A 13,880-nucleotide genomic window follows, 5' to 3' on the forward strand; every position below is an offset into this window, starting at 1 on the left:
ACAAAAGCAACAGTTCATACAGAAGTTCATACAGCGTTCAATCAAAAGCAATCCACGCCTAAATATATTCTTATCCCATACACAGGCCCAAAAAACTGCAAACTTTTTAAAAAGGAAACTATGAATGTCAGCTACTCTTCTAATAGTAAATTGCAGCAAAAAGTGTAAATCTTTCCAAGGCCCCCTACAGCAAATTAAGAATATACAAGATCCAATGTGATTCGTTCCCAAAATTCTACTTTGGCCACGTAGGCAAAAGTTTCGAGATTAGGTACAAAAAAAAAAACCTTGATGCCCTAACGTTTGGAAACTAAAACACATCTACATTTCCAGCTCACATTGCAGAAGAAAATCATTAAGTGAGAAACGTTGAGAACAACATGGAAATATTACATTTAGCTGAAAAAGCGGCCACTATGAATCCGTTAGAGGAAACAGAAATACACACACACACACAAAAACACTTCCCCTGATACACTATGTGATCAAAAGTATCCGGAAACCTGGCTGAAAATAACTCACAAGTTGGTGGCACCCTCAATCGGTAATGCTGGAATTCAATATGCCTTAGCCTCGATGACAGCTTCCACTCTCGCAGGCATACGTTCAATCACGTGCTGGAAGGTTTCTTGGGGAATGGCAGCCCATTCTTCACGGAGTGGTGCACTGAGGAGAGGTATCGATGTCGGTCGGTGAAGGCTGGCACGAAGTCGGCGTTCCAAAGCATCCCAAAGGCGTACTATAGGATTCAGGTCAGGACTCTGTGCAGGCCAGTCCATTACAGGGGTGTTATTGTCGTGTAACCACTCCGCCACCGGCAGTGCATTGAGAACAGATGCTCGATCGTGTTAGGAAATGCAATCGCCATCGCCGAATTGCTCTTCAACAGTGTAAAGCAAGCAGGTGCTTAAAACATCAATGTAGTACTGTGCTGTGATGGTGCCACGCAAAACAACCTGCAAGCCCCCTCCATGAAAAATACGACCACGCCATAACATCATCGCCTCCGATCTACACACACTGGCAGATGACGTTCACCGGGCACTCGCCGTACCCATACCCTGCCAACGGTTCGCCACATTGTGTACCGTGATTCGTCACTCCACACAACGTTTTACCACTGTTCCATCGTCCTATGTTTACGCTCCTTACACCAAGCGAGGCGTCGTTTGGCATTTACCGGCGTGATGTGTGGCTCATGAGGAGCCGCTCGACCACGAAATCCAAGTTTTCTCACCTCCCGTCTAACTGTCATGGTACTTGCAGTGGATCCTGATGGAGTTTGGAATTCCTGTGCGATGGTCTGGATAGATGTCTGCCTATTACACATTACGACGCTCTTCAACTTCGGCGGTCTCTGTCAGACAACAGACGAGGTCGGCCTGTACGCTTTTGTGCTGTACGTGTTCCTTCCCGTTTCCACTTCACCATTCCAACGGAAACAGTGGACCTAGGGATGTTTAGGAGTGTGAAAATCTCGAGTACAGACGTATGACACAAGTGACACCCAATCACCTGATCAAGTTCGAATTTCTTGAGTTCCGCCGATGTCTAATAAATACTGACGCCGCTGTTATGGAGTACCTGACAGTAGGGTGGCAGCACACTTGACCTAATATGAAAAATGTATGTTTTTGGGGGTGTCCGGATACTTTTGATCACATAGTGTAGTATCCTTAACGTCAACTGAGTCTCCATACTCCAATACAAACCAAGTTTGTACACCCGTGTGCAGATCAGATAAGTAATCTTACAATATTGTGCGATGATATCATGAATAAACCGTAAGGTGATGAACCGTAAAAATTCGGTACTGGTAACAGCACTTTTTGAATAAAGTAACGTAAAACTGATTTGAGGCTGTTTGCTGTACACCATCAACTCGGATAATATCTTTGAACAACTTCCAAAATTATGTCCGTGTAGTACAGGTTCATACTGTGTTACGTTATGGCTTGATACAAATTTCCCATTTTTGAAGTGCTGAGAAATTATTCATAACAGTGATTCGTTCTCAATTTCCTGCCATTTGTTTCGAAGGTGTCTCACACGACTGATAAAATGATGAGGATAAAAATTTTAGGTGATAATTTTTTACGAAAACTCAGTTTTTTTTAAAAGTTACATGTTGTCTTTAACTACAAGGATTTTTTCATAACCCATTATGTATCACTTTTATTTAGTTTCATAAATCTGAAATCGAGTAGTAGTAATATTGGCTATACTATTCTTTAGAACTACAAACAGGGACGTTATCTAGAGTTGTATTTCTTTTTTATGTATGCATAATATCTCCTCGAATGTTAATGAGCTGCATTCGTCAATCTCTCTCAGGTGACAGTGAGTAAGTACAAAGAAATGATGGCAAGACTTTAAGTACAGCAGATGAAGTGGACTCGCATTCTACAGGAGCAGTTTCAAAATGCCTGTCAGGCCATCCAGATTTAAGTTTTTTATACTATTCCTAAAATCACTTCAGGCGAATGCAGGGGCAATTTCTTTGACAAGAGAGAGGCCAATTTGCTGATCATACTTGTACTCCGTCTCTAATGATGTTGTTAAACCACGACCTTCATTCAGTTTTCTTCTTCCTCAGTTCTTTATTTTAGATATAGCAATCAAGAAGTGAAAGAACGAACGAATAATAATACAAGAATCTAGATGTTTTCAAAAGACTTGTCTCCCTGTGGAGAATACGATTGCTTTGAAAAGGGTGGCAATGGTACTGAGAAACTCTTTTCCCCTTAACTGACTAATTAATCTGAAGCACCTTTAGTAAATTGATTCTAACAATGCACACAAAGAGGATAGCAATCAAGACTTTAAGCACCACGTCAACCAGTCTGAAGAAATATTTACGAGAGGTAGTAGCGTTGTGCAATCAGTCTTTATGTTTCGCTGATACTGCAAAGAACAACTGCAGCCGCTAGAGTACTCAAGTATCTGAGCAAAAGCGCTTGATTTGGCGGTACCGCAAAGGCGGGGGAGTCCCCCAAGTAGATAGCCGTAGCGTCACGAGAGTGTGACTCAATTATTTATCTGCAACCTTTCCTACTGACCTCTCAAATATCTCTTTTAAACACTCGTGATAATATAACTAAAATAGAACCCTAGACAGCCTGCAACGTATTGTGCGTGAGCTAGAGATGTATTGTGACCACAGCGTTCATTGAAAGCCGTGTGACGGCGATATGGCCTCGGTTTCTGTGTCTGAATGTAAAAGTGCATGACCATTAATGGCTATGCACATAAGTTGGAAAGAAAATCGCAGTGCAGGCCATTCATTTCGACCGTCGCAAAAAGTCCAGTAACAGAGAAATGTTTCCGCTGCAACGGGGTCTACAGCCAATGTAATTTTTTTGAATAAAAATAATCTTCCACAGTGGCTGTTGCTACTTGGATTAGAATATCCTTTTATTTTTCTCTACTGTACAGTTTTGGCCGTCAAGCCATAAAGAAGATGACACCAAGCGTTTCTTGAATAGCTATGACGTAACATACCACTTGCAACTATAGTAGCTATTATATCATTTCTGTGGAATATATGACGTTCTCTGATCTGAAGTGCAGGCCACATAGTACTCCCCTCTTCTCTGGCCATGTCCATACCATCTTAGCCTACTTTCTTGGATCTTCTTCCCTATGGGCCCCACTTTCACTGTTCCCATGATGTACTCATTCCTTAGTCTGTCCTTCTGTGTCACCCCACTCATCCACCTTAACATTCTCATTTATGCCACTTCCATCTTTTTCTCTTGGGATTTTGTGATTGGCCAAGTTTCTGCGCTATACGGCATCGCAGGCCTCACCACAGACTTGTAAAGCCTTCCTTTCATTCAGCAGCTAACCTTCTTATCACACAGTACTCTGCTCAGTTTTCTCCAGTTCATCCATCCTCTATTTATCCTGTGCTGTATTTCGGCCTCCAGTCCTCCATCACTTTGCATGTAAGAGCCTAGGTATTTAAATTTCTTGACCTGCGCCAGTTGTTCTCCTTGCAGGTTAATATATAGATCTTTGGCATCCTTTTCACCCTGCTAATTCTCATTCCCCTTTCGTCTAGAGCTTTTCTCCACTGTTCTAGCTTGTCTTGAAGTGCCTCTTGGGTGGGTTCACAGATTACATCATCATCGGCAAACATCATGCTCCAAGGTGCCCCTCTTTTTTCACATCTTTGAGTAGTACATCCATGACAAGGTCAAAGAGATATGGGCTGAGAGCAGATCCCTTATGAAGTCCTACTCTCACTGGGAATGCCTTTGTTGCACCCGCACTGCTCCTGACTTGTGTCATTGCACCTTCATACATGTCTTCTACCACCCTGATATATTTTTCTGGCAGGCACTTACTTCTCAGACATCCCCATGTCTCTTACCTCGAAAATCTGTCATATCCCTTCTCAAGATCAATAAAGGCCATATGCAGCTCGGCTTGTACTTCTCTGGTCCTCTCCAACAGTTGCCTTAGTGCAAATATTGCGTCGGTTGTTCCTCTTCCCGGCGTAAATCGAAACTGTTCTTCACATACTTCAGTTTCTAGACGCAACATCTTCTCAAGTTCCTTTCCCAGATCTTCATTGTGTGGGACATCGGTTTTATCCCTCCATAATTACCACAGTTTTCCATATCCCCTTTCCCCTTATATATGGGGAACCAGTATACTGCTTCTCCACGCATGCGGCATTCTTTCTCCTTTCCAGATCTTCTGCATTAGATCCCAGAGAATATCAGTTCCCTGTTCTCCCAGACTTTTCCATGCTTCTATTGTAATTTGGTCTGGCCCTAGGGCCTTCCCATTTCTCATTTTCTTCATTGCATGTTAGACATCTTCTCTACTTATGCTTTGGGTTATTCCTTCATTTATATCTCCATCCTCACACTTCTCTCGTACATTTCCCTCGTTCAATAGCCTTTCAAAGTACTCCCACCACCTATTTAGGATTTTCTCAAGGTCGTGTAATACTACACCTGATTCAACCTTTATCTACTTCATTAATGTTATGTCCATGGTCGCCTTATATACAGGGTGAGTCGCGTAAGACGTAACACCCCCCATAATTCAGGGGGCGGTTGCACGTATCGACAAGCGGTGTTCGGCGAATCGTAGCGGACTGTGGGGCACATACGTTGGTACATGCACAATAATCACAACGTTTATATTGACCGAGATAATGAGGCAAGTACATGTTTTTTAAATGGGACGCTATACTTTTTTACCATCATTCGAACGCTCTGGAAAAGACGCGTATAGTGACGTAACGCATGTTGCTATTGTGATTCAAACTTTGCTTAAAAGACGCTGGGAAATATTGTATGATTGAAGGTCGAGGCGGTCGGAATCGGCTGCAGACTGTAAACACGCCTCGCGCGACTCGCAGGCCGAGTTGCCATGCTCTACGCAGCATGCACGGCCTACGCTACGTAGGTACATCCTCATCCGCCCTCTTTTAAGCAAAGTTTGAATCACAGTAGCAACATGCGTCACATCACTATACGCGTCTTTTCCAGAGCGTTCGGATGATGGTAAAAAAGTATAGCGTCCCATTTGAAAAACATATACTTGCCTCCTTATCTCGGTCAATATAAACGTTGTGATCATTATGCATGCACGCTATGATCCGCCAAAAACCGCATGCCGATACGTGCAATCGCCCTCGGAATAAAGGAGGTGTTACTCATCCTGTGTATAATATGTTCTGTTCTGGACACGTATAAATAAATTTAAAAAATCTGAAAATACTACATATTTCTTTTATTTGCGTCAGCAGTATTTCTCGTAACAACACAAAATGCGAAATTTAGTTGCTGCGTCCTAACTTCTCCGACTTTCCTCGTAGTACTAGGAAAGTTAAGGCTTTACGTAAACGTCAAGTATCTTATCAGACTTCGAGCGATGTGGAAAGGACTTGTAGTTGTACAGTCGTCCGCATTGTGCAACACTTTCATAAGCAACGACTGACAGACCAGTTCAGACAGCGTACCACCTCACATAAAGTATATAGACTGTCTGACGAGAAGAAATTAAGCACCCAAATGGTCGGACATCAATGTAACTTCATACAGGTACACACCGTCGGTTGGTATCAAGATGATTGAAGTTACTGTTCTCCGTGACAAGTAGAACGGTGACCGCAGTGCATTAGTATTGCTACCGGGCCTGGAAGGGTGTAAAAGGGGCGTGAGTGGTCACTGTGAAGAACACGTGGGTAATACGTTCTCGTACGAGACAGCGTCATCAGCACCTGACAGTGCTTGAAAGGAGTCTCATTGCTGGGCTCCATTTGTCCGGCCGGTCGAGTCGTGCAGTACACAGATTTGTGGCGCGATGTTGGACAGTATGGAGACGCGAGGCTAGGTATGCTCGTCGTAAAGATTTCAGTAGACCATGTCTGACCACCACGAGGGAAGAAATGAAGCATCGAGCACATTGTAACCCCTTCGCACCAGCGCCTGCCATCCGGGAACAAGTGATGGACTCCCGGCATCATTCTGTGGCATCCCTCACCACTGGCCAGCGACTAGCAGTACTCGGACTAGAGAATTACCGCCCCATGCGTAACACCGCAACACAAACGGCTACCTGTGCAGAGGTGTCGTGACCGGGAGTATTACTGCTGATGACACCCGCTGTAATGTGTTCAGCGATGAATCGCGGTTCTGCGCTACCGCGGTAGGACATCGTCGGCGAGTGTGACGGCAATCTGGGGAGAGGTCCCGTTCTTCCATATAGACTACTGGCCATTAAAATTGCTACACCAAGAAGAAATGCAGATGATAAACGGGTATTCACTGGACAAATATATTATACTGGAACTGACATGTGATTACATTTTCACGCAATTTGGGTGCATAGATCCTGAGGAATCAGTACCCAGAACAACCACCTCTGGCCGTAATAGCGACCTTCATACGCCTGGGTATTCAGTCAAACACGGCTTGGATGGCGTGTACAGGTACAGCTGCCCATGCAGAACACGATACCACAGTTCATCAAGAGTAGTGACTGGCGTATTGTGACGAGCCAGTTGCTCGGCCACCATTGACCAGACGTTTTCAATTGGTGAGATGTCTGGAGAATGTGTTGGCCAGGGCAGCAGTCGAACATTTTCTGTATGCAGAAAGGCCCGTACAGGACCTGCAACATGCGGTCGTGGATTATCCTGCTGAAATGTAGGGTTTCGCAGGGATCGAATGAAGGGTAGAGCCACGGGTCGTCACACATCTGAAATGTAACGTCCACTGTTCCAAATGCCGTCAATGCGAACAAGAGGTGACCGAGACGTGTAACCAGTGGCACCCCATACCATCACGCCGGGTGATACGCCAGTATTGCGATCTCGAATACACGCTTCCAATGTGCGTTCACCGCGATGTCGCCAAACACGGATGCGACCATCGTGATGCTGTAAACAGAACCTGGATTCATCCGAGAAAATGACGTTTTGCCATTCGTGCACCCAGGATCGTCTTTGAGTACACCATCGCAGGCGCTCCTGTCTGTGATGCAGCGTCAAGGGTAACCGCAGCCATGGTCTCCGAGCTGATAGTCCATGCTGCTGCAAACGCCGTCGAACTGTTCGTGCGGATGGTTGTGGTCTTGCAAATGTCCCCACCTGTTGACTCAGGGATCGAGACGTGGCTGCACGATCCGTCACAGCCATGCGGATATGATGCCTGTCATCTCGACTGCTAGTGATACGAGGCCATTGGGATCCAGCTCGGCGTTCCGTATTACCCTCCTGAACCCACCGATTCCATATTCTGCTAACAGTCATTGGATTTCGACCAACGCGAGCAGCAATGTCACGATACGATAAACCACAATCGCGATAGGCTACAATCCGACTTTTATCAAAGTCGGGAACGTGATGGTACGCATTTCTCCTCCTTACACGAGGCATCACAACAACGTTTCACCAGGTAACGCCGGTCAACTGCTGTTTCTGTATGAGAAATGGGTTGGAAACTTTCCTCATGTCAGCACGTTGTAGGTGTTGCCACCGGCGCCAACCTTGTGTGAATGCTCTAAAAAGCTCATCATTTGCATATAACAGCATCGTCTTCCTGTCGGTTAAATTTCGCGTCTGTAGCACGTCATCTTCGTCACAGGATGTGGGTGCTGCGATTTTTGCGCACTGCTGGTTAAGGTTAACCATTAATACGCGCTCATCTGGAGACAGATTGGGTCGAAAGTCGAACTAAGTGTAGCGGTTTGAAGGGCAGAGGAAAAAAAGGGCCAAGGCAAGAGCCACCCGAAAAAAAACCTCTGCGGTAGCTAGGTCGGGTAGTAAAAGCAGTAGCTGATGTCTTGCTATCTGCGAAGGTCTTGCAAGGGTAGGCTTTGTTAGTAGTGGGTATCATGCGTATCGATATACCTTTGACGTTGTGCGGTGCTGTCACTCGGCGGCTGCCGCTGGGTGCCGGTGTTGATCCCCCGGTCAGCGTCAGCATACCTGTAACAGTTAGGTTGATCATAGTTTTGTGTCCGATAGGTCATATATCAGATGCACAGTGTAGGGTGACGTTGACGATTTGTTTGTGCGTCAGTGGGCGAGCTCGTCGGTTTCCCTTCTGTATCCTGTTCGTCGGCTTTAATAGCAGCTGGTATATCCAGTCAACGTTGCTGACACGCAGGTTCTTGCCGACATTTGTCGCTTGTTGGTGTATGTGAGCTTGCCATGGCTGGTTATGCCCTAGCTAGTAGTGTCTCTGGCCACTTATGCTTCCACCTACGGTTGTATCCGTTCTTCCAATGTTTTGGAGAGGTAAAGCGGCGTTACTCGTGGCGTCATGGTGCGGGGACCCATCGGGTATGACTTCAAGTCGCGCCTGATAGTGGTTAAGGGAACGCTGACTTCAGACGGTGCGTCACGGACATCCTGCATCCTCATGTGTTACCTCTCACGCGACACTATCTTCGTACCACTTTTCAACTGGACAATACTAGTCCAGACATGGCACGTGTCTCTATGAACGATGTGCATGGTTCTGAGATACTCTTACGCCCAACGCGATCTCCAGACCAGTCCCCGATAGAGCATACGAGGTGTGACAATAAAGTAACGAGAATGATGTGAAAAAAATGTTGCTTACCGTTTTAGTCAAGTTTGGTGTTGTCTCCTTCAAAGTAGTTCCCTTCTGATTGCACACACTTTATCCAGCGCATCTGCCATTGATGGTAACATTTCTGGAACTCATCTTTTGTAATATCCTCCAAGACCCTCGTCACATCTTTTTAAACAAGTTGTGTTGTTTGAAAATGGTGTCCGTTGACCGCCGTTTTGACTCTTGGAAATAGAAAAAAGTCGCACGGAGCGATATCTGGTGAATAAGGTGGCTGTAGTTGTATTGAAATTTGTTTTGAGGTTAAAAATTGCGGTACTGACAGAGCAGTATGGGATGGCGCATTATCATGATACAGTATCCAATTATCAGAAATGTTGGCGCGGACACGAAAAACTCTTTGATGAAGTCTTTCTAAAATCGCACCCACTCTTTATGAACGATTCCCTTGGAATCAAAGCAGCACACAAGCATGCATTTCATTTTTGACTTTGACATGCGAGCTTCTTTTGGTCTGGGTGATCCCTTTCAGCACCATTGCGAACCTAAGCGTTTTGTCTCTGGATCGTACTGAAAAAACCAACTTTCATCACCAGTGATAACACGGCTCAACAATTCTGCATTGATTTCCGTTTGCTCCAACAGATTGGCTGCCACATTTTTCCGTGTTTCTCGCTGTTGTGGTGTGAAATTTTTGGGGACAATTTTCGCACAAATCTTTCTCATACCAAGATCTTCAGGTATTATTAGACGAACCGTTTCACGATTGATGTTCAGTTCCTCTGCAATCATTTTCACAGATAATCTCCGATCAGATCGTACGAGTTCACGCACTCTGGCCAAGATTACACACGTCCGTGAGGTTGATGGTCGTCCACTGCGGTCTTCATCTTCAATATTCGTTCTGCCTTGACTAAACACTGAATGCCAACGAAAAACTTGAGCTCCTGACATAACCTCCTCTCCAAAGCCTTCTGAAGCTTACCATAAGTTGTCGTCGCGTTTTCACCCAATTTAACGCAAAAAGAAATGGCATACCGTTGCACAATATTATGCAGTTCCATTTCCTGACGAGAGACACAAATATGTGTTAACTTATTACAGCATAACTCACGACTGAGCAGTTGCATTGATTTGCCACTTGGATAGGAGCAGCTTATAGACCAAGGTCAAAGATATTGTGCCTGTGCAAGCCTGCAGGGTTGCCACATCTTGCAAAGAAATTCAGTCTCATTACTTTATTGTCACACCTCGTATGTGAGATCAGAGTGGACACGAACTCCGTCCCAATGACTACGTCCAGGATAGCAGGGACCAGTGACAATGCTTGTGGGCCAGCTTACCTCACAAGAGGATACAACGGCTTTTTGATACCCTTCCCAAACGAATCTGTGCATGCATCTGCGCCAGAGAGGTCGTTCTGATGAGAGGACTTCAAATGCCAGGTTCTTTGTAAATTTGGCTCGATTTTGTAATTACTGCAATAACATTAGTTAATGTCCTTCCAACATTCTAAGTGCTTCGGTCTTTTGGTCAGAGAGTGTATTTAATTATTTAGTTCGCAGCCGCAATATACGGTACTCTGAGATGAGAAACCAATGGTCGGAAATCAATATTTTAGGCTGAACAGTGTGTTGCATGAGCAATGTGTGTGAAGTGCAAATCCGTCAATGGCTTTTGTTTCATAATAAAAACTTCTTGTCGTATCCCTGTTGAGGACATTACCTTAGAAACAATACGCAATCTTCTGAAATGTGTCAACGATGCAGTTTACCGCTGTTTATCGTTCGTAAATAGTGGTCAACAATGGAACACTACGTGTTAGATGCACTTGCAGATATGCATTTAATATGAGGTGCAGCAATAAATAGTTCCCGGAAAACCGAAGGAATGTACAGAAAAATGTTTCGTAACAGCCATTTTCCTAGTTGGGAGAAAATCGTTGCCGTGGCTAGAAACTTGCAAGAAACTGCGCCGTTCAAGTCACAGACAATGTACTGTTCGCACTGCGGAATTTGAGGAGAAGTCTCTTCTTGGACCAGGTGGGAAATGTAGCTTTTCTTCTTCCCCATGGAACAGACGCTCCGAAGGTTACATTGTGGAAAGTATGATGGAACAGTGATTAAAACCTGATTACAAGGAAAAATTGGTTCAAATGGCTCTGAGCACTATAGGACTTAACATCTGAGGTCATCAGTCCCCTAGAACTTAGAACTACTTAAACCTAACTAACCTAAGGACATCACACACATCCATGCCCGAGGCAGGATTCGAACCTGCGACCGTAGAGGCCGCGCGGTTCCAGACTGAAGCGCCTAGAACCGCTCGGCCACACCGGCCGGCTACTGTGAAGAATCGAACGAATGTAGTTTAATAAAATGTACTGTATTCACTAACGAATGACAAGTGTTGCTTGGCCACGGTTTTTATGTACACACGTGACTGGATTGTTATGAAGATACCGGTGCCTGTCACTGAGGAACCTCAGTAACATTACTAAACTGTGTTTTTTGTGTGTAATCGTATTTGCCGACATCACGCCACCAGTTCTTAACAGACTTCATTGCAGTACTAGGTGTGAACTATCTCGTATTATAATGAACAATCAGTAATTAGTTCCGGCCACACAAATACGATGAGCACTTATAATATGTAAAGCGAAACTGGTTACTTTCAGTGAAGGATTCTCAGAATACAAGCGAATGTATTTTTGAGTTTGTGGTACTGTATTCGCCACTCGCCTAGCTCGTCCTCCAGCTGAATATCAGTAAATATGCAAATGTACCACCTACTTACAACTTCGTAATTCGCCTTCTACCGGTATAGGCAACGCGCTCAAATATCATATCAACAACAATACCGATATACAATAAGACACGAGGGGTGCTTTCAAGAGTTCAGTTCTGCCAATGGATGCTGTTATAATGCACACATTGAGACCTGTGGTCATCACGTAGAGTAGTTGCTGTTATTGATTTAAGTTGTAAGTTGTGCCACTCTAGGTTTCCACTGTCATTATCATCCTCAATAAAATGTTTCCGGGTAAGTGGACACACTGCTTACTAAACGAACGTTTCAGTCGCTTACAATAGTGGCTTAAACGGTGGTTCCTTATCTCAAATTATCCAGTTTAAGCTCCTCTGCCATCTGCATAAATCTTCCATAAATATTATAAATTGAAGTCTCCCGCTGCGGTTTCTGTAGGTATGTTACGGTTAATATTAGGAACTACTGTAGCGATTTTGGGACAACTTTCACTAATAGACAGACTGACTCACGAGGAAGGCCTATTACTGCAAGTGTGTAGCAATGGAAAAAAAATAGTACACCCTTTTAGAGGTTTCCAATTCATTCAAGATTTATTGTTGCAACAGTGCATATGGAGCATATGAAATTAATACATTAACAGATCAATAGCACAAGTGGTTATGAGGTACCAGGTATCGACGTATGCTGAAATACCCATATTAATACATGGTGTAGCCTTTACAGGTGGCAATGCAGGCGCCGACTCTGACATCCAGTCGATTGTGTAGATGATGCACTGGGATACGTTATGCCACTCCTAATCGACCTGTTCACATTGTTCTGTAATAGTTGTTGGTTGGCCAGCCGCAAGAGTCACTTCTCGTCCCATCATGTCCAACATATGCTCGACTTGGGGCAAGTCTGGAGATTGTGCAGACCAGAGCACATTGAGTATTACGGGCAGAATGAAGGTGAGCATTATCCTGTTTGAACAACACATTGCCTTCCTGTTGCAAGAACAGTAAAAGAACGGGTCTGGCAACGCTCTGCTTGTCCCCTCCAGAAACACTAAAAGTGAACGAGAGTTGTAGCTTATCTCATCACAGACCGTAAGGGCTGGGGTGGGGCCAGTGTGTTTTGGACGAAGGCACTCTACGAGGCAGCCCTCACTAGGTCCATACTGTATATGCAAAGACCTTCACCTGCGTGCAGGCGGAATCTGTTTTCATCACTGAAGACCACAGCTCGCTATTCTATCTTCCAAGTGAAACTTTGACGGCATCAGTTGAATCGTTCTCCTAGATGTTCTGGCGTGAGTGGAATAAGGGCTAGAGGTGGGCGTGCCGTAGTCCTACTGCTAATAACAGATTCACAACAGTTGGTGTTGAGTCATGTAGGCTCACAAGTCCTCTTATCTGTGCTGTGGTAGCTGTACCATCTGCCACTGCTGCCTTTACAATACGACGATCCTGGCAGGCGTCTGTGCTGCGTGGACGTCCAGAATCTCGTCTACCGGTGTTAGAATGTTCACGTGACCATTGACACGAGCATCGTTGCACAACTGAGGTAGCACTTGCAACTTGTGTGGCTGTTCTCCGAAAGGACCATCGCGCACCTCGTTCACAATTTGACCCCTTTCAAAATGGCTCAGCTGGCTGTAGGAATCACAAGTGTGTCCCCATGGCATGGTTGCCTACTTGCTTCACACGTTTGCACCACACTGAGCCTTCTAGCTGTGAGCATTCCCTGTTAAATGGTGGACACATATGGCGGTCTGATGGATATACCACTACGCTATCTGTTGGCAGACGATGTTGAATCCATAGTTAGCATATCTGTTATCCCCCAGGTGGCATATGGCGTCATAGGATCAAAATCGATGTCGCCTTTTCGGGTGTACTAATTTTTTTCCGACAATGTATGTATTGTTATCTTTTCTATATTTAATTGGCGTTTCGAGTGACATCTCGTGGTAATGACGGGAGCTACGAGCTGGTCGGCTACAGAGGCGGTATCTAATGGGGAAAAGCAATTAACAGCTCCGCAATTTCAACGATCAGCGAAGCTTGA

General features: G+C 44.8%; 1 protein-coding gene across 1 annotated transcript in view; it reads left to right on the forward strand.

Moving 5' to 3' along the window:
- LOC126455500 (cytochrome P450 4c3) overlaps positions 1–13,880 on the forward strand; it is a 295,097-nt gene that overhangs the window by 146,976 nt on the left and 134,241 nt on the right. The window contains exon 9 of the mRNA XM_050091254.1: positions 12,764–12,781. Within this exon, the coding sequence (XP_049947211.1) occupies positions 12,764–12,781 (18 nt within the window). The remainder of the gene's footprint in view (positions 1–12,763; positions 12,782–13,880) is intronic.

The sequence above is a fragment of the Schistocerca serialis genome, chromosome 1 (genome assembly GCF_023864345.2).
Source record: "Schistocerca serialis cubense isolate TAMUIC-IGC-003099 chromosome 1, iqSchSeri2.2, whole genome shotgun sequence".
Classification (NCBI taxonomy): Eukaryota; Metazoa; Arthropoda; class Insecta; order Orthoptera; family Acrididae; genus Schistocerca; species Schistocerca serialis.